The 26224-nt window shown below is 38.1% G+C and overlaps 1 protein-coding gene across 5 annotated transcripts in view; it reads right to left on the reverse strand.

Annotated features, from left to right (window-relative positions):
* Window positions 1–26224, reverse strand: part of LOC143022121 (nuclear valosin-containing protein-like) — a 170363-nt gene that overhangs the window by 112683 nt on the left and 31456 nt on the right. The window contains exons 3-6 of one of the 5 annotated variants that reach the window (XM_076180130.1): window positions 22769–22884; window positions 16141–16208; window positions 12254–12317; window positions 5321–5458 (exon numbers count right to left, since the gene is read on the reverse strand). In XM_076180130.1, the coding sequence (XP_076036245.1) occupies window positions 5321–5458; window positions 12254–12317; window positions 16141–16208; window positions 22769–22884 (386 nt within the window). Of the gene's footprint in view, window positions 1–5320; window positions 5459–12253; window positions 12318–16140; window positions 16209–22768; window positions 22885–26224 lie in introns of those variants that run through there. The other 4 variants (XM_076180131.1, XM_076180132.1, XM_076180133.1 and 1 more) reach the window with 4 other exon arrangements.

Below are 26224 nucleotides of genomic sequence, written 5' to 3' on the forward strand. Positions count from 1 at the left end.
AGCCACCCTGAGCCTCAACCACATCTTCCAGGCAGGACCTGAACCTACAGCACAAAGCCTTCATGATGTCCTTTGAGAGACGCCTGAACACCAGTTTGATCCTGGCAATCAGCTCGTCCTTAGTATTTACCCAGTTGTATTTCCCTGTGGTGGGGGAAAAGAATACTGCCACCAAGTATTTCCACTTGGATCGTAAGAGGCGAGAAGAAAGGGACGGGGAATGGGACTAGGCATCTTTCTCCTTGTAGCCCCACAGGGGACATTCCTAAACGAAAAGTAAAGGCATAAGAGTCTGGGAGTTTTCCGACCAACACCCTAAGGTTTGGGTCTTTTAATGTGTGTGGATGTGGTACAGATGAGAGTAAAAGGGAAGAGATAGGTAGTATGTTTGTGAGAAGAAAGATGGATGTGTTGGCTTTGAGTGAAACTAAGTTGAAAGGGAAGGGTGAGTGTAAGTTTGGGAGTGTAAGTGGGAGGTTATCAGGAGTGAAGAGAGGGAAAGGGAGGGAAAGGGAGGGAAGGGGTGGCTATTCTAGTAAGTGAAGAGATAGGTAAACGTGTAATGGAGTGGAAGGAGGTTTCCTCAAGGATAATGTGGATGAAGGTGAAACTGGGAAAGGAGATGTGGGTCTTTGTAAGTGCATATGGGCCTGGCAGTGAGAAGAGTATAGAGGAAAGGGAGGCCTTTGGATAGATTTAAATGAGTGCATAGAGGATTTAGGGAGAAATGTCAATGTGATAGTACTGGGAGACCTTAATGCTAGGGTAGGAAATGGTCCAATTGAAGGAGTCATTGGGAAATATGGAGTTCCAGGAAAGAATCGTAGTGGAGAATTGATGGTGGAAATGTGTCTAGATAGTTGATGATAGCAAATACAGTGTTTTGGAAGAAAGTCAAGCATATGGGAGAGGGTGGTGGATGGAAGGGTGGTAGATAGAGCGTTAATGGATTATGTAGTGGTAAATAGGATTATGATAGGAAAAGTTAAGGATGTACATGTGCTAAGGGGAGAGGGTGGGGGAATATCAGATCATTTTTTGGTGGAAGGTAAGTTGAGAGTGGAGGATAGATGGAGAAAGAGGAAAGGGACAAAAGGTAGGGAGGTGCTTAGAGTGAACTCTTTAAATGAAAAGGAAAAGTGGAAGGAGTACAAGAAGAAGCTGAAGGAGGAGTGGGAGGGAGTGAAGGATAGAGTAGAGCTAGGTGTGGAGGAAATGGGGATGGTTCAAGGAGGGAGTCACAAAGTGTGCAAGGATGATGTGTGGAACAAGAAGGACAGGAGGAAATCGAAGGAAGGGTGGGATGAGGAAACAAAGACGGTTGTAGAAGAGAAGAAGCGAGCTTTCACATATTGGTTACAAAATAGGATGAGGGAGTCATAAGAGAGGTACAAAGAAAAGAAAAGAGAAGTAAAGCAAAAGGTAAAGGAGGCAAAGAGGAGAGCAGATGTGAAGTGGGGTAACAGTATGACAAAATTTTGAAAGTAATAAAAATATGTTTTGGAAAGAAATTAAGAGAGAAAGAGGAGGCAAATCAAGTAGAGAAGAAAAGGTAAAAGGTGCAGATGGAGAGATGATAATGGAAGAGAAGGCAGTAGGGGGAAGATGGACAGAATATTTTAGGGAGTTGCTAAATGTGAAGGAGAGGGAGGGAAAGATAGTTGCAGTGGGAAATGCTAAGAAAATGACCGTGATGAGTGAGGAAAATAGAGGAGAAATAAGGAAGCATGAAGTGAAGGCAGTTGTTAAGATGATGAAAGCAGGTAAGGCACCTGGTCTGGATAGATGTCATGCAGAATGTCTAAAAAAAGGAGGTACAGTGATGATGGACTGGCTGGTGAGGTTATTTAATGTTTGCTGGAGAGAGGGTAGAGTGCCGGAGGACTGGAGGAGTGCCTGTATAGTTCCACTTTACAAGGGAAAAGGGGACAAGTGTGAATGTAGTAGTTTCAGAGGGATTAGCTTGTTAAGTGTAGTTGGGAAGGCTTATGGGAGGATCTTGATTAAGAGGATTAGGAGAGGAACAGAGGGAGTAATTGGTGAGGAAAAGTGTGGATTTAGGATGGGTAGAGGTTGTGTAGATCAGATCTTTGTGGTAAGACAGATATGTGAGAAAGGGTTTAGGAAAGGGGAAGGATGTTTTTTGGGCTTTTATGGATCTGGAAAAGGCTTACGATAGGATAGACAGAAAGGCACTGTGGGAGGTTATGCAGATATACGGGATAGGAGGAAAGCTTCTAAGAGCTGTCAAGAGTTTTTATGAGAGTAGTAGAGCTTGTGTCAGGATTAGAAATGGAGAGAGTGAGTGGTTTGAGGTAAAGATGGGACTTCGTCTAGGATGCGTTATGTCGCCCTGGCTGTTCAACTTATATATGGATGGGGTAGTGCGAGAGGTAAATGCAAGGGTAGTGGGTCAGGGATTGGAGATGGTTAAAGAAAATGAAGAAAAGTGGGAGGTGAGCCAGCTGTTGTTTGCGGACGACACTGCGCTTGTGGCAGGATCGTAGGAGGGACTGAGGAAGTTGGTGACAGAGTTTGGGAGAGTATGTGATAGAAGAAAGCTAAAGATAAATGTGGGTAAAAGTAAGGTGATGAGATGTACAAGGGGTGAAAGTGGCAGTAGACTGGAAGTGAGCATTAAGGGAGAGCGACTGGAGGAAGTAGATAGTTTTAGATACTTGGGTGCAAATGTGGCAGGAAAAGGTGGAGTGAAGGTGGAGGTAGAATGTAGATTGAGAGAAGCGAGTAAATGCCTTGGTGGATTGAAGAGTGTAATGAGGAATAGACATTTGGGAATGGATGCTAAGAGGAGACTGTATGAAGGAGTGATTGTGCCAACAGCACTGTATGGGGCAGAAACATGGAACATAAGAGAGGAAGAGAGAAGGAGTTTGAATGTGTTTGAGATGAGGTGTCTGAGAAGTATGATGGGGATTACTATGCTAGATAGAGTGAGAAATGAGGAGGTGAGGAGGAGAACGGGGGTGGAAAGGGAGTTGGGAGATAGGGTTGATGAAAGAGTATTAGGATGGTTTGGACACATGATAGCCAACATGGTTTCAGACGGAAACGTTCTTGCGTGACTAACTTACTCGAATTCTACAACACAGTTGTCTCGAATTATGACAAAAGAAACAATATAGATTTAATATATCTAGACTTTGCAAAAGCTTTTGATACCGTCCCACACGAAAGACTACTTACTAAATTAGCTTTGCATGGAATAAGTGGTAGCCTATTAGGTTGGACTAGTAATTGGTTGAAAGGTCGAAAACAGAGAGTTGTTTTAAATGGAAAAACTTCTGGATGGAAAAGTGTTGCAAGTGGAGTTCCTCAGGGTTCCGTTCTTGGGCCACTTCTATTCATAGTATATATAAATGATATAGACCATGGACTAAAATCTACTGTTTCCAAATTTGCTGATGATACAAAACTGTGTGGAGTGGCAAATGATCACTCAAACCAATTAGATATTCAAGAAGATTTAGATAAATTACAGCAATGGTCTGAAAAGTGGCTAATGAAATTTAACACAAGTAAATGCAAGGTAATGCACATAGGTAAAAATAACAGCAAGTACGATTACAAGTTATTTGGAAATTCGTTAACAAAAGTGGATAGTGAAAAAGATCTCGGCGTAATTATCAGTAACGACCTCAAATCATCCAAGCAGTGTATTTCAGCCTCTGAGAAAGCAAATAAGATTCTGGGATTGATTGCGCGATCTTTTGATTTCAAAAGTCCATCACTCATTAACAAGCTATATAAATCGTTAGTTCGTCCACATTTGGAATATGCTGTTTCCGTATGGTCACCGAATCTCATTAAAGACATTGACAGACTGGAAAAAGTACAACGGCGAGCCACAAAACTGATTCCAAATATCAAAAATAAATCATACAAAAATCGACTTAAGCACATGAATCTGTTTTCCCTAAAAAAGCGTAGACTCAGAGGTGACTTGATACAGGTCTTTAAGATTTTAAAGGGAATTGACAACATCAAAAGTGACCAAATTTTCACATTGAATGAGAATCAGACAAGAAACAATGGTCTCAAACTGTCCGGAAATAGATTCAATTTGGAAGTAGGTAGAAACAACTTTGCCAACCGTGTAGTTAATGAATGGAATAAACTTCCTGCACAGGTAGTGCAATGTAGTTCAGTTCGAAGCTTTAAGAATCATTTAGATAAATACCTAAGTAAGATGCTGTAATTATTATAATTTATGTTATATTATTTGTTTTTGTTTTGTTATAATTTGTCTGTCTGATTTTCATTTATTATTAGTTATATGTTAGGAGTTATATGTTAGGAGTTGAGAGGTGTATAAAAAGGTTTGGGAGAGTTTAACAGAGGGATGAAACAGTTAGGAGAGGTTATGTGTTTGGGTCAAGTTGAAGAAGGTCGAGAGGTATAGCATGCATTTAGAGAGGTATAAAAAGGATTTGGAGAGGTTGGGAGAGGTAAAACAATGGTTGAGCAAGGTACGAATAGAGTTGGAACATGGGTTGGGAGAGGTCTGAGAGAAGTATGACAATGTTAGGAGAGGTTGGGAAAGGATGGGAGAAGTTTGGAAATAGTTGGGAAAGGTATGACAAAGGTTGGGAGAGGCTCAGAATAGTTGGAAGATATATGAAAGGGTTGTGAGAGGTATAAAATTGTTGGGAAGTCTTGAGAGAGGTATGAAATGGTTGGGAGAGGCTCAGAATAGTTGGGAGATATATGAACAGGGTTGTGAGAGGTATAAAATTGTTGGGAAGTCTTGGGAGAGGTATGAAATGGTTGGAACAGATTCAGAGAGGTATGGGACATGGTTGGGAGAGGCTCAGAGAGATATGAAAAGTGTTTGGGAGAAATAAGTGTATGGTTGGGAGAGGTATGAAAAGGGTTGGGAGATGTTGAGAGAGGAATGATAAGATTTGGGGGAGATATAAAAAGGGGTTAGGACGGTTGGATGAAGTATGACACAGTTGGAAGAGGTATGAAATGGGGTTACAATAGGTTGAGAGAGGTATGACAAGGGTTGAGAGAGGTTAGGAAAGGTTTGGAAGAGGTATAAAAAAAGGGTTGGGTGGGGTTTGGGACAGGCTGAGAGAGGTTGAGTGAGGAATAAATAGGGTTAGGAGAGGTTGAGTTAGGTATGAAAATGGTTGAGAGAGGTTGAGCTAGGTATGAAATGGGTTGGGAGAGGTTGGGTGAGGTAAGGAGGATAACTTGAATACATTAAAAATGATTATCAATTCTTTTGTAAGGCCACAGGTATTCTGCAAGAGAGACCATGGGACAATACCTTGTAGATACAAAAAATGAGACTTACATCCTTTAACTTCTCAATGCCAGCCATATCTGAAAATGTTGCTGTAATATGCTCTGGTATTAGATCCCTTTTCTTTTTTCGTTTAATAAGGTCTTCAATATCTTGGTCCACCTTCTTTTTCCGCTTCTTGGAACTCACCTGAAAGAAATGTGATGAAAACATTTCTTGAAAACTAATAGCCAGACAAATGTTGGTGTAATAATAACACATTCCAATACAAAAAGAATAATCACTATTGCTAAGAGTTTCAATATCTGGAAACCCATGGCCCCATAGTGGTTAGCACTGTCCCTCAAACCCTCCCATGAATCCTTTTATGAAGAAATATTGAATTGCTGTCTGTGTTGTACTAGTGAGAGTATAATATTATGTTACCAGCTAGTAGGACAAATAGAAGAGAATACATCACTCTGTCAGATCTCTTTATGTAAAAAAAATGGGGAAACATACCCTGATGAAGAGAGATCTTGAGCCCAGTCATCAGAGCTTCACCTCAAGATAATGAGGAAGGCATTTATTGGATTTGAGGAAGTGCAAAAAGATGATCCAAAAATCACTTCATACAGGCTCCTATCATTGGTCCATCCAATATAAAACTATAGGCTACCACCGTGTAAGGGGGGAAAAAAGCCTTTGGTACATGTATGTATATTGCTACAATGCTCGTCAGGCCTATTATGGTATACTCAACCCTCTGGAGAATTTGCTATTTAATCTTATAGGCATGGTTGTCAGGAATAAATCCTGACAGAGGAGTTTTTTAGAGTGGGTAAGCTACTATTACAAATTAATGTTAGCATCTGTCTTTCTTCACTCATTCTTTCCATGTGTCCATACCATTCTAATACTCTTTCATCAACCCTATCTCCCAACTCCCTTACCCCTGTTCTCCTCCTCACCTCCTCATTTCTCACTCTATCTAGCCTAGTAACCCCTATCATACTTCTCAGACACCTCATCTCAAACACATTCAAACTCCTTCTCTCTTCCTCTCTTATGTTCCATGTTTCTGCCCCATACAGTGCTGTTGGCACAATCACTCCTTCATACAATCTCCTCTTAGCATCCATTCCCAAATGTCTATTTCTCATTACACTTTTTAATCCACCAAGGCACTTACTCGCTTCTCTCAATCTACATTCTACCTCCACCTCCACTCCTCCCTTTCCTGCCACATTCGCACCCAAGTATCTAAAACTATCCACTTCCTCCAGCCGCTTTACCTAATAATATCAGCATTAGTAGTCAAGCTGATTGAAAGATTTAAAGCTACAAAATCCCCGGGTCCTGATGAAATTTTTCCTAGAATGCTAAAGGAGTGTAAATTTGAAATCACTGAACAGTTAACTGAAATATCTAATAAATCAGTGGACATTGGTTTTGTGCCTACTGCTTGGAGGAAAGCAAACGTTGTTCCTGTTTTTAAGAAGGGAGATAAATCGTCTATATGTAACTACAGGCCAATCAGTTTGACATCGGTTATAGGAAAAATGCTTGAATCAGTAATAGTAAATAGACTCAGAGAACACATTGAAAGACATAATTTAATTCGTGATTCACAGCATGGTTTGTCCAAGGGTAAGTCATGTGTGACTAATCTTCTATCATTTTACACTAAAGTATATAAGGCCTCAGATAACAAAGATAATTACAAATGCACATTAACTTCTTAAAGGATATATATATATATATATATATATATATATATATGTGTGTGTGTGTGTTAACACGCTTGCAAACTGTCACGCTTTATTATGTTTAATACATACATACATACATATACCAAGGCTTTTTCCCCCTTCCAAGGGAGGTAGCCAAAAAGGGAAAGGCATAAAAACACTCCCACCCATTTCATCCCTAAATACACTCCACACCCCTCCCACCCTTCCTCTCATCTGAGCACCTCCTGGATGACGGGTCATCCCTGCACCCTGCCCACCGCCCTGGGTCAGAAGCAGTGTCGCAAGACACAGTACATCCACAGCAAGGCCGCTTCATTTAATCGGCGACCCCCCCTCTCCGTCCCCCTTTGCATATAAGGAGAGGACGGGGAGAAATCCCTTCGGGCTGCGTCAAAATTTACTCACACATACTACCCCACCCCCCACCCCCCCGCCCATTCCTCCTCATGCAGTCACAACATCATCCATATACAACCATTCTCCACTCACCTCTGTCTTCCGTCCTCTCCCTTCCTTCCTCAACAGACATTCCCCTCTTCCCCAAAGCCCCCTTCACCCCATCCATCCACCTCATCCTAGGACGTCCCCTCATGTTCACTCCCTCCACATCTGCCTTCCATACCTCTTTTACTAGTCTTTCTTCACTCATTCTTTCCATGTGTCCAAACCATCCTAATATTCTTTCATCAACCCTATCTCCCAAATCCTTTTTCACCCCTGTTCTCCTCCTCACCTCCTCATTTCTCACTCTATCTAGCCTAGTAACCCCCACCATACTTCTCAGACACCTCATCTCAAACACATTCAAACTCCTTCTCTCTTCTTCTCTTATGTTCCACGTTTCTGCCCCATACAATGCTGTTGGCACAATCACTCCTTCATACGGTTCTCCTCTTCGCATCCATTCCCAAATGTCTATTTCTCATTACACTCTTTAAACCACCAAGGCATTTACTCGCTTCTCTCAATCTACATTCTACCTCCACCTTCACTCCACCTTTTCCTGCTACACTTGCACCCAAGTATCTAAAACTATCCACTTCCTCCAGTCGCTCTCCCTTAATGTTCACTTCTATGTTTAATAACATAGAAAAAACTGACATCTATGAGAGACTGATTAATGTAATTTTATATCAATCATACAAGGACCAAAAATGCCGCCCCTCAAAAAGTGCTGCCCGGGGCGGACCGCCCCTACCGCCCCCCCTTAGCTACGCCACTGATGTTAGTAAGTTTTTAGATGACACTAAAATAGTACGCCTAATTAGGTCAGGAGACGATGCAGAGATTCTGCAGGATGATCTTAACAAATTGTTCACATGGTCGGTGAAATGGTAAATGAACTTCAATATCTCTAAGTGTAGCATGTTAAACATAGGGCTACACAACCCCGAAAATAAATACAGCTTAGATAACACGCTTTTAGAGAAAACTGAGTGCGAGAGAGACTTTGAAGCTCTAGTGAGTCTGGACCTTAAAACAAGGAAACAGTGCATTAGTGCCTGGAATAAAGCTAACAGAGCATTAGGTTTCATTGCTAGGATGGTAACGAATAGAAGTGCAGAGGTAATTATTAAACTCTATCTAATGATAGTTAGGCCCCTCCTTGACTATGCAGTACAGTTTTGGTCTCCGTCCTACAGAATGGACATCAATTCACTAGAATCAGTACAGTGAAGAATGACCAAAATGATACATGGACTCAGAAATTTGCCTTATGAAGAGAGGCTTAGGCACCTTAACTTACACTCCTTGGAAAGACGCAGAGTATAGGGTGATCTAATAAAGGTGTTCAAGTGGATCAAAGGATTTAACAAGGGTGATGCAAACAAGGTCATAATAAAACAACAGGGCAGGACTTGCAATAATGGTTATAAACTGGACAAACTTAGATTTAAGAAGGAATTAGGCAAGAATTGGTTTACTAATAGGGTGGTCGACGAATGGAATAAACTTCGTGACCACATAGTAAGTGCTGAAACTATCAGTTGTTTTAGGAAACGATTAGACAACTTTATGGATGGGGATGACAGGTGGTGATGGATATGGAGCTGTCTAGTGTAGGCCTTATGGTCTCTTGCAGTCTCCTTCATTCTTATGTTCTTATGCTCACTTACAGTCTGCTGCCACTTTCACTCCTCGTACATCTCATCACCTTACTTTTACCCACATTTATCTTTAACTTTCTTCTTTCACACACTTTCCCAAGCTCTGTCACTAACTTCCTCAATTCCTCCTCTGATCCTGCTATAAGCGCAGTGTCGTCCACAAACAACAGCTGGCGCACCTCCCACTTTTCTCCATTTTCTTTAACCATCTGCAATCCCTGACTCACCGCCCTTGCATTTACCTCTCGCACCACCCTATCCATGTATAAGTTGAACAGCTAGGGCAACATAACACATCCCTGACGAAGTCCCACCTTTACTTCAAACCACTCACTCTCTCCATTTCTAATCCTGAAACAAGCTCTACTACTCTTGTAACAACTCTTGACAGCTCCTAGAGGCTTTCCTCCTATCCTGTATATCTGCAAAACCTCCTACGGTGCCTTCCTGTTTACCCTCTCATAAGCCTTTTCCAGATTCATAAAAGCCCAAAATACATCCTTATCTTTTCCTATAGCTTTCTCACATATATGTCTTGCCACAAAAATCTGATCTACGCAACCTCTACCTGTCCTAAATCCACACTGTTCCTCACCAATTACTCCCTCTGTTCCTTTCCTAATCCTCTGCGTCAAGATCCTCCCATAAGCCGTCCCAACTACTTAATAAGGTAATCCCTCTGAAACTACTACACTAACACTTGTCCCCTTTTCCTTTGTAGAGTGGAACTATACAGGCACTCCTCCAGTCCTCCAGCACTCTACCCTCTCTTAAACAAACATTAAATAACCTCACCAACCAGTCCACCATCACTGTACCTCCTTTTTTTAGACATTCTGCATGGTATCCATCCAGACCAGGTGCCTTACCTGCTCTCATCATCATAACAACTGCCTTCACTTCATGCTTCCTTATTTCTCCTCCATTTTCCTCACTCATCACTCTCATTTTCTTAGCACTTCCCACTGCAACTACATTTCCCTCCCTATCCTCCTTCACATTAAGCAACTCCCTAAAATACTCTGCCCATCTTCCCCTCACTGCCTTCTCTTCCATTATCATCTCTCCATCTGCACCTTTTACCTTTTCTTCTCTACTTGATTCACCTCCTCCTTCTCTCTTAATTTCTTTCCAAAACATCTTTTAATTACTTTCAAAATTTTCTGTCATATTCTTATCCTATTTCACATCTGCTCTCCTCTTTGCCTCCTTTACCTTGTGCTTTACTTCTCTTTTCTTTTCTTTGTACCTCACAAACATACTATCTCTTCCCTTTTAATCTCATCTGTACCACATCCACGCACATTAAAAGATCCCAAACCTTAGGGTGCTGGTTGGAAAACTCCTAGACCCTCTTATGCCTTTGTTTTAGAAATGTCCCCTGTGGGGCTACAGGGAGAAAGATGCCTGGTCCCAATCCCTGTCCCATTTTTCTCAAATGGGAATAATTAGTGGCAGCATTCTTTTCTCCCACTACAGGGCAGGCAAAACAAGGAAATGAAATTTAGAGAAATAGTAAAGGACAGCAACAAGTGGTTGGGGGACAGCATAATGGAGGGATAGTATCAGTATAATAAAAGTTTCATCATTTCTCTTTGAGCAGAGTCCTCTATTACAGACAAAATGATGTGTGGCTCTGTTCCATTGGGATGCCCCAAATAGACCCTAAAGCATCAACTGCATGCTACTTTGCCATAACAACATGCAACCAATGCCCCAGACGGGGAAAATTACTTTATATTTTATAATGTGAGTAGTATGATGCATCATTCACATGGCAGCTGATGTTGAGTGCGAGAATTTGACTTGTACTAAAGTGGTTAATGACTCAAATGTTAGGGTACTGGTTGGAAAATTTCTCTAAGAACCCCTTATGCCTCGACTTCTCATTGGATAATCTTACAGACAGCAGGATACCTAGTTTCATCATTCTATCCCATTTTGTCATCTTTTATGACTCGCATGTGAAACCAGGAGGTAGAATTCTCTCTCCTCCCAACAAGCTCTATTACTCTCATAAAAACTCTTGACTGCCTCCATCTTTCCCCCAATTCCATATATTTGCAATACCTCTTAAAGTGCCTTCCTATTTACCCTATCATAATCTTTCTCCAAATTCATAATGGCCCAAAATATCCTTACCTTTTGCCAAAAGCCTCTCACAAATTTGCCTTACCACAAACATTTGATCCACGTATTCTCTACCTTTCCTACACTCACACAGTTTCTCACCAATTATTCCCTCTGTTCTTCTCCTATTACTCTCAATTAAAACCCTTACATAAGCCTTTCCAACTATACTCAACAAACTTATCTTTAACTACTACAATCACATTTGTCCCTTTTTCTTTGTAAAGCATAACTATACAAGCACTCCTCCAGTCCTCTGGCACTCTATCCTCCCTTTAACACATGTTGAAAAATCTCACTAGCCAATCTACTATAACTGTATCTCCCTTTATTAGACACTCTGCATGAAATCCATCCAATCCAGATACATTACCAGCTCTCATTATTTTCATAGCTTCTTTTCTTATACCTCTTCCATTTTCCTCTACCATCACCATCATTTTCCTAGCACCTTTCACTGTCACAATCAACCACTCCCTAGCCTCATCCACATTCAGCAATTCCCTTAAATATTCTATTCACCTTCCCTATGCCACCTTCACTTTCATTAACATCTGTCCATCTGCACCTTTTATTTTTTTATCTCTGTCTGAATCAACCCTTTCACTCTCTTCACTTCCAAGCATGGGATTTGGTCAGCATAAGGAAATTCTAATCACAGCCTACAGTGCTTAAGAACAACTCTCCACTATGCCTCCACAGCATGGTTCCCAACATTTATAAAGACACCCTACAAACTACATAAAACAAAGCACCAAGAAACAGGATGAACCAAAACCACCTTAATAGACCATCTACACTTGGAAACCAAACTCCTTCTTATATAATACCACATGAAAATGATAGGCACATAGTTTTAAGTGAGAGCCCTCAATCCTACCCTTCCATATCATTTCATTACATCACACAAGCACAAAAAAAGAGCATACTACTCAAACATGTACAACTTACTACCTATACCTCACGACAAAATGGACATTTGCCTCATGAATGCCACTGGATGAAACACCAACCTGTTGGATTTCAGCAGGAAAATTGCAGTCTTCATCATCATCTATGGAAGAGGCTTTGGAATACCTGAAAACAATAAAACCAATAAACTAGTATTCTAATCAAATTACAGTCATTCTGATAAAACACATATACACATGCATTAAATGATAAAATTTACCAATTGAGTGATGCCGATTCCAACTTTGGAAATGAGTCAGGGAGGAAAAATAAAGAGTTTTTTCCCCATCTTTGACATCATTCAGGATAGGAAACAAAAGATAAAAACTCATTTTGGTTTTACATTTTTTTTAACCCTACAAAGGGCAAATTTCAAAGGTTTCTCAGAAGAAAAGGTAATCTAATTGGAAAAATCTATCAGAATGACACATACATATACCAATGGCTCTTTACCCCTTACAAGGGTGGTAGCTAAAGTCAAAAGAATTAATTCCACTTCCACCCAGAATCAGGATGATAAATAAAAGAAAAGGTTAGATTTCCAGGTCAAAGCAACTCTACTATTAAGGGAGGTGAATTCACAATAGAGATGAAATGATTGGAATGTTTTCTTTCTTCCTACAACTTAAATTTAATGATCTGGAGTAAAAGCTTGAATAAGAAAAAGCCATAACCTGGCTCAGAAAGCATGAGATTGTTAAACAAAAAAGGGAAAATAAGACTTTGACAAATAAGAGAATTAGGCTTTTACATATACACACATATACCTTGGGCTTTTTCCCCCTTATAAGGAAGATACCTAAAGTAAAAAGGAATAATTCCACCCCCATTCACCACCCCTCCTTCCTTCCCCCATTTCTTGGCTCCTCCTGGATGACAGGTCATCCCTGCATCTCATCATTCACCCCGAGTCAGAAGCACTGCAGCAGACACAGCACATCCACAGCAAGGCTGCTTCACTTAATCAGCAACTCCCCCCTCTCTGTCCCCTCATGCAGTAACATTTAAGATAGGGAGAAAGAAGAACAGAAGAAGCAAGACAACAGTACATAAGAAAAAGGAATGCAGCTAAAAGTATCAAACAGAAAGCACAAAAAGACTCATGGGAACAGCTGGGACAAGATCTGGAGCAAGACCTACAGAATAGTAAGAAACTACTGTATAGTATCACTAAATCATATAGAAAAGGAAACGGGGAGTATAACTACTCAATAAAGGATTCTTAAGGTAATCTGCTTAAAGAGCCAGAAGATATTGACAGGAGATGGAAAGAATTTTCAGCAACTTGTTGAATATAGAAGAGGATGGTGAGAGGACAGATGAAGAACAGAAAAATGGCATCTGGGTTGATGAGGAGGAGGGGATTAATGAATCAGAAGTAAAGAAAGCACTGGCTAAAATAAAGAATAATAAAGCATGTGGTATTGACAACATTCCTGTAGAAATATTCAAATATGGTGGAGGAATAGCTCTCAGTCTTCTGACAGAATTGCTCAGTAAGGCCTGGGGCACAGGTGAAATCCCAAATGATTGGTCCACTGTATGCCCAGTATTCAAGAATGGAGACCATGCTGAATACTCAAATTATAGATGTATTTCTCTACTCTAGCATACAGGGAAAATATATGAACGAGTGTTAGAGGCTCGTCTACGCGATAGAGTAGAACACATATTGGCAGAGGCTCAACATGGGTTCAGACCAAACAGAGGGACTTCAGATCTAATCTTCGCTTTAAAGATGATCCTCGAAAAGTCATGGGAGTTTGATAAAGACAAATATGTAACACTCTTAGATCTAGAGAAAGCATTTGATCATGTACCAAGGTCAGTACAGACGCTCCTCTACTTACGTTAATTCGCTTTACGTTTTTTCGATTTTACGTTTGAACTGACTGTAAAAAAAAAACAAAAAAAAATCAAGTGATTTTTTTTAGTTTAGCGCGCTCTCCATAGTTCAAACGATACTTGCGCATGACGCTGCGTCCATTGTTTACATTGCACAAACGACAAACTGCACATCCCTTGCTTCATCCTCATCCTCCCCCTCCCCCTCCTCCTCCACCATCTCAATTTATGTTGCTTGAATTTAATTTATTTGAAATTAATGTCATTATTTTACAATGTTATGTGTATAATTAATGATTTAGGGGTGTTTCATAAGATACGGTAATAGAATTTATGGATGTATAGTACAGTAACAACTTACGTTCATTTTCAACTTACGTTCGGAACGGAACTAAAACGTAAGTTGAGGAGCGTCTGTATTCCAAAGTGCGGAACCTCCCACAGTGCCTTCCTGTCTACTGTGTCACTTTCCCCTACACCACGAGCAATTTCCCCCCCACCCTGTAAATACAATAGGTACTTCCTTTGCTTCGGGATCCACGAAATTTCACTTTTTCTTCAGAACGTCCTCTAAGCCGTCTGTTCGTTGAAGTGTGTGTGCGTGTGTGTGTGTGCGTGTGTATTTACCTAGTTGTATTTTGCGGGAAGGGGAGCTACGCTCATGGTGTCCCGCCTATGTATCTCGCAGTGTCTAGTTTGCTCTTAAACTCATGAATGGTTTTTGCGCACACTATTTTACTGTCCAGTTTGTTCCAAATAATGGGGGTTGGGGAAGGTTCATAGGACAAAATTTGGTTCATGGAGGATGGGACTGAAAACATAAGAAATTACAATTATCTAGCGTGGTTTCTCCTGTCCCCTCTCAAGCCAGATAAACAGCACTCTTATTTCTCACAGCAATTTTCATTTCCCCAAACACAAACTTGCCTTTGACCAATAATGATTACCTACATGTGGTGGTCCTGCAAGATTAAGTGCAAAGTTGCCCATTTTCAAAATCAGTCAACCCCCTCACCTGAGGGGCTGATGCTTGGTGGGTGGATTGGGCCCAAGATTTCTACAAAATTCAAATGTATTTCTTAAACTATTTCACATATGAAGAGCAGATTGCTCCCCTCCCCCAATCACTTTCAGCAACCTGTGACATAAAAACAGTAATGCAGTATAATGGAATTTGGAAAGAGTAAAAACAGAATATCAAAAGATTACAGAATTGGGGAAGAAAAAAAAAAAAAAAAAAAAACTCTGAAAAAGATCTTGGAGTGATGATTGGAAAGGACATAAAACCAGATAAGCACATAAATAAAATATTTGGAGAAACCTACAACTTATTGAGGTCAATCAAAGTGGCATTTGCTTATATGGATGAAGAAATGATCAAGAAAATACTAACTACACTAATAAGACCAAAACTTGAGTACGCAGCATCACTTTGGACACCCAGTACCAAAAAGAATATTAAGAAACTAGAAAGATTACAAAGAGCGACAACCAAACTAGCACCGACTCTGCCGAACTAGCAAAGACTATCCAAATTGAACCTACCAACTCTGGAACAAAGAGGAGATTTGCTGACTATCTACAGAATAATGAAAGGAATGGAAGTTTTAGACAGGAACAACCTGTTAGTGTGGGACAATGGTAAAACGAGAGGACACGGAAAAAAACTGAAAAAAAAAAAAAGATATAGAAAAAACTTGAAAAGGAACAGTTTCCAACACAGAGCGATAAATACATGGAACAAATTAGACAACAAAACAGTATGTGCAAACACTATACAAGATTTTAAGATAAAACTTGATGCGGAGAAATACAAAAACGGGTCACCACGAGCATAGCTCCCCTCCCGTATATTACAACTAGGTAAATACACTAATACAACACAGATAACAGTTCAAAGTTTCTTCCATGAGAGATCTGTAGAAGGGCCTGAATCCTGTTGCCAGCCAATGTGTGGCTACGGGTTCACCATTCAGTGAAACTTGTAGCAACTATTAATCACTTAAGTTTACTTGTCTCCTTTATCTCTACATTTACTTTTTTGTTCAATGCCACATGCAACCCCAAATACTTAATACTCTCCACTCTATGGGGATAATATTACCTTCCTGGCGAGGCACATGCTTTGTCTTTTTTATAGAGTTTCTGCATAACTGAACTGGTCACACTGTTCTGAAATTTAAAAAAGTTGGTCATGTTTTAATAATGGAGAGCTGAAGGGCATGAATGAAGTTTGTAATTTCATGTATAAATCTCAAACTCCATTATATGAATGAGTGGGTATGTTCTGATATTGGCTCATTTTATGAACCAATACAAAATTCAACTAGAGGAAAAAGTTGCACCAAATATCAACACACAGATATACTATGTTGAATTTCTTTCATGAACCAAATTATGTAATATTTTATAAAACTTGTCAGAAATTAAATTTGAGCTAATACAGCACAAAGGATCAACAAATTAAAGAACAATAATACTGGTTTACAAGAAGTATTTTTAACTTTATCTTAAAATGAATAAAAGAATGCTGTATAGACACAAATATGGGTAAATCTTACAAAAAAGTTCCCTCCCATATTTTTCCAAATCTGGAATTTACCCTATGTTACATGAGCCAATATATTTTTGTGGGACCGGCAAGGTATGTATCTGGTCCAGTTCTTGGATATAGTTTTAGCACAAAATGGAAAGTAACAAAGAAAAATTAAGGATTAATGAATCAACCAAGAGAGGACTAGATACGTATCCAGCATTGAGTCCCCATTGGGAATTTTACAAAAAAAAAAAAAAAAAAAAAAAAAAAAAAAAAAAAAAAAAAAAAAAAAAAAAAAAAAAAAAAAAAAAAAAAAAAAAAAAAAAAAAAAAAAAAAAAAAAAAAAAATTATATATATACTCCTAAGACAACTAGCAGGTACATCAATGAGGATTTATTCTCAGGATTTAGGAGGCAAGGGGAAATAATGGATAAAACCTTGGACACTGATAGAGATATTAGGATTAGCAGAGCGCCAAGGAATCAAGAAATTAACAACTTAGCAGATGAATTGATTGATTTAAAATTAGACCATAAAGCTTTACAACTAGAGGTATCCAACTTATGCACAACTAACGAGGTGATACTAAGACAATTAAATGAGCTAAAAAGTGAACTAAGTGCGATAAAAAGAGAAAATGAAAGGAAAACGAAGTTAGAAATACAAATGAAGAGCTAAAGAGGTTAAAGAACAATTGCAAGCAGTAACTGAAAAGATGGAACAATCAAAGAGATTGATCTGAATGAAATAAAAAATCATTGGAAAAGGGAACGTGAAAATCAAAAACTCTCAAAGAAATCGTACAGCAGCAGGTTGAAGAGAATGCAAAGGAAACAGTGATCAAGGTGATCAAAGAAGAGAAAAATTGGGTGAGAGACAGTGGACAATAAGAAAGGCATCGTGGTTTACAGTATCAATGAAAAAAACAATGTACACAAATACCAAAGAGAAAAAGAAGAGAAACAAATTGCGAAGGACATACTAAAAGGGGTTCAAGACGAGGTACAGAATCTGGATAAGGAAATCGATGACGTACACAGAATGGGTACAAACGCAAAAGAAAAAAAAATACATACCAATGAAAATTAGATAAGGAAATCGATGACTTACACAGAATGGGTACAAACGCAAAAGAAAAAAAATACATACCAATGAAAATTAAACTAAGACCTCAAATGATAGCTGAAGAAATACTATCAAAGGCAGCAAAACTATCAGTGAAAAATACAAAAATGTGTGGATAAAAAAGAAAATGAATGAAGAGGAAATAAAAGATAGGGCACTGAGAAGTGAAGCCAATGAGAGAGAGAAAGAAAAAAGAGAGAGAGAAAAGAACGGAGACTGACAAAAATGAGTTTTTTTGGAGTGCTGTTTCTGAGACTGAGAAAATCGTACATCAGAAAAATGGAAACTGAAACCAAAAGAGAAGAAAGGAAAAAATTAAAAGTGGCATATACAAATATGGACGGTATGATTTCAGGAATAAATTAATTGAATGACTATTTGTCAATAGAGAAACCTGACATAATGGGAATTGTGGAGACAAAACTGAAAGGTCCTATACAATCAAGTATGGTGGGACAAGGTTTATACAACCTTTGGTAAAAAAAATAGGATGGACAAACAGGAGGGAGTCATGCTATTGACTACAAAGGACCTAAATGTAATAAAATCAATGGAAGGAAAAGACAATGTGGAATTAATCACAATTAAAGTCGAAATTAGCAGTATGAAAAGTAGAAAGATTAAGACTTGGACTGACAGCTAACACTCAAAATTACTGGAAGACACTAAGAATGAATTAACCAAGACACTGAAATATGGAGAAAATATAGTAATTATAGGTGACTTCAACACTAAGGAAATAAATTGGGAAGAATTGACAATAGGAGAGGAACTCTGGGGGAATGTTCTATTGGATATAACCATCAATTACACATTGACTCAAAGGGTTAAAGAAAATACTAGATACAGACAAAACAATGAACCACTGAGACTACATTTGATATTCACCTCTGAGCCTGAAATTGTGGAAGAAATACAACTATAAAACACCAATTGGAAAGAGTGACCACATACTAATAGAGATCGAGCTTAAGGAACAAATGTTGTGAGAAGGAACAAGAAACATAGAGAAGGAAGATTAATGTACAACAAAACTGACTTTGTAAAACTTGGAGAAAAAAAATCAAAATGCCTGTTGGTAAAAATTTGCAAATCATGAAACAAAGATGGAAGAGAAATGGAACATTTTTAAAGAAATGTATAAAGAGGGAACAGATAAACATATACCTAAGCAGTAACAGAAAAGGGAGTACATAAAGTGCTGGTAAATAAAAAGTGTAGCGATGTTAGAGACAAAGCTTGGAAAAGATAGAAAAGAGACAAAAAAGTGACTACATGGCAAACATACATCAAAATGAGAAACGAATACGTAGACATATGCAGAGAGGAAAAAAGAAACTATGAAAAAGATATAAGAGCAAAATGCAAAGATCAACCTAAACTATTTTACAGATATGCAAATGATAAACTAAAAGACAAACATGAAATAATGAAACGGCGTGAAGGAAATAAAGAATACACAGATGTAGAAATGACTGAAGTAATTACCACACACTTTAAGTCTGTATTTACAATTGAAAGCTCACAAATGTGTGATGATGGTCACCAAGAAGGATCCCCTAAAATTAAAGAAATAACAGTGACACAGAAAGAAATAAGGGACCAAATTAGGAAACTCGATGTCAGAAAGTCACATGGGCCAGACAGAATAGTGAACTGGATATTACAAGAATGCATAGATGAACTCACAGATAAAATACACTCAATGAAGGAAAAGTACTATAAGAAAAAATGCTAATATTGTACCAATATATAAGGGAGGAGATAAAGAAAATCCAACAAATTATAGGCCGGTATCCCTTACAAGCACAATTGCAAAAATATGCGAGTTATAAAAAATAAATGGACTAAACACTTGGAAGAGAACAAAATACTAAACCCCAAATAATTTGGATGTAGAAGTGGAAGATCATGTATTACAAACTTATTATGCTTTTACTCAAGATTGGTAGATATGATACAAGAGATGGCTGGGCAGACTGTGCCTTCCTGGACTTACAAAAGGCTTTTGATAAAATACCTCACAAAAAAACTACTAAGAAAAAATGAAACAATAGGTGGAATACAAGGGAAATTATTGGAATGGATGAAAGACTTCTTGAAAGGAAGAAAAATGAGAGTGGTACTTAGAGGAAAAAAAAAAAAAAAAAAAAAAAAAAAAAAAAAAAAAAAAAAAAAAAAATCAAAATCAAATTGGGTGGAGTCCCCCAAGGTTCTGTATTGGCTCCGATAACACAACGTAACATTTTTTTTCAAAAGTTTTGTTTATTGTATTTTTTTTTTAGTTTATTAATCCATTTTTCCTGCTGATTTCAAATATGCAATTATTTTTTCTGTATCATCGACCGTTATAGAAATACATATAATTTCAATGTTACCATGTATATTTTGGAATTGTTATGTGGTCTGCTACTAAATGTTTATCTAATTTTCTCTTTCAGATCAATGACTGAACTATTTACCTGTTAAGATGGCTACTAGAGGATGTGAAAATTCTCCTGATACATTTTGCTATGTGTGTGGTTATTATATTGGGAAAAAACAAGTACTACATAAGATTGTGAGAGGTGCTAAAGTGTGGATAGCGTACAGACTCTATTTCGGAATGCCCATGGTGACCAGGACAAGCCATGGGCACTTCATGTGATATGTGGAAGCTGCCAATCTACTCTAGAAGGATGGCTGAGAGGTACAGGAAGGGCAATGCCTTTTGCCATTCCTAGAATATGGAGAGAGCCGAAGAACCATCACGACGACTGCTACTTTTGTATGATTGATGTGACGAAGTACAGGAAAGTGAAAGGAAGACAAGCTCTGCAGTATCCAGACATACCATCATCTAGAGCACCTGTCCCACATGATGATAGCTTACCAGTACCACAACCACCAGAAAATGCAAGTTTATTTTTATCATACTCTCTTTACTTTTAATTAACTTCAATATTAAGTACTTAATATACATTCACTTTCCTAAAGATATATGGAATACTAATGCTATTCGTCTTTGTTGAAGTTGCTATATTTAGTTCTTTCTTTCTTTCCAGATGGAAGATACAATGGAAATTTCATCTGAAGGGTCAGCAGGTAGCAGCAGCCATGAAATGGGAGACGAAGATTTTGCGCCAAGAACGACTTCGGAGCCTCACTTTCCAAGTCAGAGTGAGCTAGATGACTTAATCAGAGACTTAGGTCTTACTAAGTCAGGAGCTGAGCTTCTTACATCAAGGATGAAAGAATGGAATCTACTAGGAGAAGACTGCAGGACATGTGTGTACCAGAAACGAAAACGGAAACTGGAAACTGGAAAGAGCGATGACGAAAGTTGAAAGAGAAGCTTGGTGTTCATTTCGTGATGTAGTTCGTGGATTCCTAGGAAATCACAAGGACCCTAATTATAAACAAATAGTGGCAAAGCTTATTGAGAACTTCAGGAAACTTGGTTGTCGTATGTCCTTGAAGATACATTTCTTGCATTCTCACCTAGATTTCTTCCCCGAAAACTTGGGGGCTGTCAGTGAGGAGCATGGCGAGAGATTTCATCAGGATATCGCAACTATGGAAAGAAGATATCAAGGACGATGGAATACTGCTATGATGGGAGATTACATATGGTCACTAGTCAGAAAAGACGAAAGCATGCATTCTAGAAAATCTCGATCGTCAAAGCACTTCTAATCATGAGAAGAGTCATCAAAACACTTGCAGTGCAAAGTTGTGTTGTTTATTTTGTTCTTACTAATATTGTAGCTCTTAAATACACTTCATATTATGAAAAAAATACTAGATGTTGTATAATTATCCTTAGAATGCTAAAGTAGATTGAATCAATTAACTACTGTAGAGAAAGGTTGCGTATATTACAATAAAATATAAAATCTAGAATAAATAAATAAATATCGATGTTACATCAAAACTAATGTGATATTTGGATTCAGTGACACGAAATACATATATAAACATGAAAAAATACAAATAAACAAAACATGTGTTACATTGTGTAATGTTTGTTGTTTATATAAATGACATGGATGAAGGAATTGAATGTTATAAACTTCTTTGCAGATGATGCAAAACTATTGAAGAGAGTAAGTAAAGAAGAAGGTTGCAAATCTTTTCAAGATGACCTGGACAAAGTCTGGAAATGGAGTAAAAAGAATGAAGTGGATTTCAACATTAAGAAATGTAGTATAATGGAATTTGGAAAAAGTAAAAATAGAATATCCGGTCAATACAAAATTGGAACAAAGTTACAAAAGTAAACTCAGAAAGAGACCTAGGAGTAATTATCTCAAACAACATGGTACCAGACAAACATGTAAACAAAATAGTTGGAGAAACCTACAACTTAACAAGATCAATGAAAGTGGCCTTTGACTACATGGATGAGGAAATGGTAAAGAGAATACTAGTTACACTGATAAGACCAAATTAGAATATGCAGCATCACTATGGACACCCAGTACAATAAAAAAAACAAAAACTAGAAATAATTCAAAGGGCATTGACGAAGATGGCACCAACATTTAGCAAGTTGACATACAAAGATTGGACAAACTAAACTTACTAACTCAGGAGTAAAGAAGAGAAAGAGGCAATCTGATAACCATCTACAGAATTATGAAAGGGATGGAAATCCTTGATAGGGATGATCTACTTAAATGGGACAGAAGAAGCACAAGAGGACATGAGAAGAAACTTAAGAAGGTCAGTTACAGAAGAAACTTGAAAAAGAACAGCTTTCCACACAGACTAATAGGCACATGGAATAAAGTGAAAGAGAAAAGAGTGAGTGCTAAAACTATACATGATTTTAGGTAAATATACATACACACACACAGAAGAAATTTGAAAAAGAACAGCTTTCCACACAGACTAATAGGCACATGGAATAAAGTGAAAAAGAAAAGAGTGCTAAAATTATACATGATTTTAGGTAAATATATACACACACACACAATTATATATACATATATATATATATATATATATATATATATATATAGTTAAAATCAGGTATAAAACAGTGCAACTTACATATAAGTACGGTAATTCAAATTTCTGTATACATACCTTGGACTCTTTCTCAAAAATCACTTCATCTTCTTGATCAAGGATGATTGCATCATTACTGGTATTACTCTGAATTTCACCATTCTTCCTTCTTTTATACATCTGCCACTCATATGCTGTGAAAGTATATTTGTAACTGATCAAATTAATCCAAAGAATATGTGTATATATATTTATATACCAAGAAATTTTCCTCCTTATAAGGAAGCCAAATCTAAGGAGTGTATGGGTATGTACCAACACAGAAACAAGAGAGGGTGTCAATTAAATGCTGGTTCAACAGAAGATGCAGTGAGGCAAAAGATAAGAGAGGCAAAGCTTGGCAAAGACGGAGAGAAAAAAAAAGGAAAATGGCAAATATATATAAACTATAGAAATGAATATGTAAATGTGCAAAGAGAGGAAAAAAGAATCTATGAAAAACACATCATAGAAAAATGTAAAGATCAACCTAAACTATTATATAGATATGTGTATGGTAAACTTAAGAATAAACATGAAATGGTGAAGCTATGCCAAGGAAATACAGAATACACAGCAGATCTAGAAATGGCCGAAGTCATGAATAATGACTTCAAGTCAGTTTTCACTGGAGAAAAAGTACAGCATTGGGATGAAGGAAGTGAAGTGTGATCTTCTCATGAAGTAAATAATAATAAAACAAAAAGAAATAATGGAGCAATTAACAAACCTAGATTTTAGGAAATCACACGGCCCAGACAGATTTGCAAAAGAAGAACTAATGGAAAAAATATATAAGTTACTCACTCAAAGAAGGAAAAATAACAAAGGACTGGAAAAATGCCAACACTGTACCAATATATATAGGAGGAAACAAGGAAGAGCCAACTAATTACAAACCAGTCTCACTAACAAGCATTATAGCCAAAATTTGTGAGAAAATGATCAAGAATAGATGGGTAAAACACCTAGAAGAAAAATACCTGATAAACCCAAGACAATTTGGATTCAGACAAGGGAAATCAAGTACCACAAATTTAATCCGTTTTTACTCAAGACTAATAGATATAACACACAAAAGGGGTTGGATGGGCTGATTATGCTTTCCTAGACTTACAAAAAGCCTTTGACAAAGTACCACACAGAAAATCATTAAAAAAAAAATTGGAAAACATAGGTGGGATAAGAGGTAACCCACTAAACTGGATGGAGGATTTCCTGCATGGTAGAAAAATGAGAGTAGTATTCAAAGAAAAGTATTCAGGTTGGAAGGAGATGATTAGTGGAGTTCCACAAAGATCTGTATTGGCTACAATAATGTTCGCTATACAGTGAGACCTCTCATTAACGGACATTAATTAGCTGTGTTTGCAGTGTTTTTGGTGTTTTGGAGTGGTTTTTGAGTGGCATAGTGATTGCATGCACTAAACAACAGCAGCAAAAACACTGAAAACACAGCTAATTAACATCCGTTAATGAGAGGTCTCACTGTATGTGAATGACGTGGATGGTGATGTGCAATGTTACATGAGCTTCTTTGCAGACGAAGCTAAATTGTTGAGGAAAGTGAAAACTGAAATGGACTGTGAATCACTACAGAGAGACCTGAACAAGGTTTGGAAATGGGAGTCAGAACTGGGAAGTGAACTTCAACATTAAATGTAGCATAATGGAGTTCGAAGTATAAAAAAAAAAAAAAAAAAAAAAAAAAAATATATATATATATATATATATCAGAGGTGGGCGTTCCGAACAAATGTTCGCGAACCTTTATCTGCGGATTTGTTCGGACCGGCAAAATCCCAGATTTGGGTTCGGAGGTTCGGATTCGGACCGACGTCAAAAAAGATTCGGACTTCCGGGTTCAGAACGTCTTTTTTGCAAATCCGAACCTCTGTATCCCGGGAAAAATTCGAAAAAACGAAGACGACCAAACATTGGTTTTCAACTTTTCCGCAGCATACAGATGTGGTGACGCCTATGTTTCTGTAACAACTAGAGACGCCTTTGACCATTAGCATTGTGTTTTACTTTATCGCTTCTCTCTACTTCTATTTCAGTATGGGCGTGTAAGTGTGTGTGTGTGTGTGTGTGTGTGTGTGTGTCTCAAATGACCACTGCTCGAAATGTGCTCGATATGCAAGCCTGTGTGACTGTGTGTAGTAATGCGAAACAAAGACTAGTAGTACTGCCTGGACTGCCCTTCTTTGAACTTGGAAATATACTCGTGGTGTTTAACTCGTTGCTTTATCTGTACCACACAGACTCGTCATGTTGTGACCGCAGCTGGCTGCCAGCCAATCAGAACGCTTGTTAGTGACGCGTAGCCACCGCGCATGCGCCGGTGACTGCAGCAGCCAATCAGAGCGCTTGTTTAGTGTTTACAAATCTGCACAGTCTGCAGACTTTCTTGTCACCGCGTCCCGTAAGTTACGATTTAGTTAAACAGTGCTACAATAGTCAGACATTCTTCAACCGTTGCACTGACAACACTCTGGAGAGGACATTCAAGTAGGCCAGGTTTGCCCTCTGCGCCAAGAAAAATTGCACTGTGAGGCTGAAGCTTCAGAATGACACCAACAGCAACTTAAAGAAGCATTATGCCTTTTCAAAGAAGGAAAGGTACTACAGGACTGGAAAAATGCAAATATTGTACCAATATATAAAGGAGGAAACAAGGAAGATACAACCAACTACAGACCAGTCTCCCTAACAAGCACAGTAGCAAAAATATGTGAAAAAAATATCAAAAGTCAATGGGTTAAACATCTGGAAGAAAAAACTATACTGAATCCAAACCAATTTGGATTTGGACAAGGAAGATCATATACAACAAACCTAATCTGCTTCTATTCGAGACTAATAGAAATAATATAAGAGAGGGATGGATGTGCCTTTCTAGACCAACAAAAAGCATTTGATAAGGTACCACACAAGAAACTAATAAGAAAAACAGAATCAATAGGTGGCATCAGAGGAAAATTATTGAAATGGAAGGCAGACTTCCTGACTGGGAGAAAAATGAGGGTAGTAATTAGAGACAAATACTCAAAATGGGAAGAAATGATAAGTGGTGTCCCACAAGGGTCAGTACTGGCTCCAATCATGTCTGCCAAATATATAAACGAATGGATGAAGGAGTAGTGTTATATGAATTTCTTCGCTGATGACGCAAAAATACTAAAGAAAGTAAGAACAAAGGAGGATTGTGAACCACTACAGTTAGACCTGGACAAAATCTGGAAATGGAGTCAAAAGTGGGAAGTGAACTTCAATATCAAGAAGTGTAGTATAATGAAGTTTGGAAAGAGTAAAAATAGAATATCAAGAAATTATAAAATTGATGAAGTAAAAAAAAAAGTGAACTTGGAAAGAGTCCTTGGAATAATAATCAACAAAGACATGACACCAAACATATCAATAAAGTAGTCAGAGAAACCTTCAACCTATTAGGGTCAATGAAAGTGGCATTTGACTACTTGGACGAGGAAATTA

This window comes from Oratosquilla oratoria, chromosome 43, assembly GCF_046742065.1.
Source record: "Oratosquilla oratoria isolate Oo_2021 chromosome 43, ASM4674206v1, whole genome shotgun sequence".
Lineage (NCBI taxonomy): Eukaryota > Metazoa > Arthropoda > Malacostraca > Stomatopoda > Squillidae > Oratosquilla > Oratosquilla oratoria.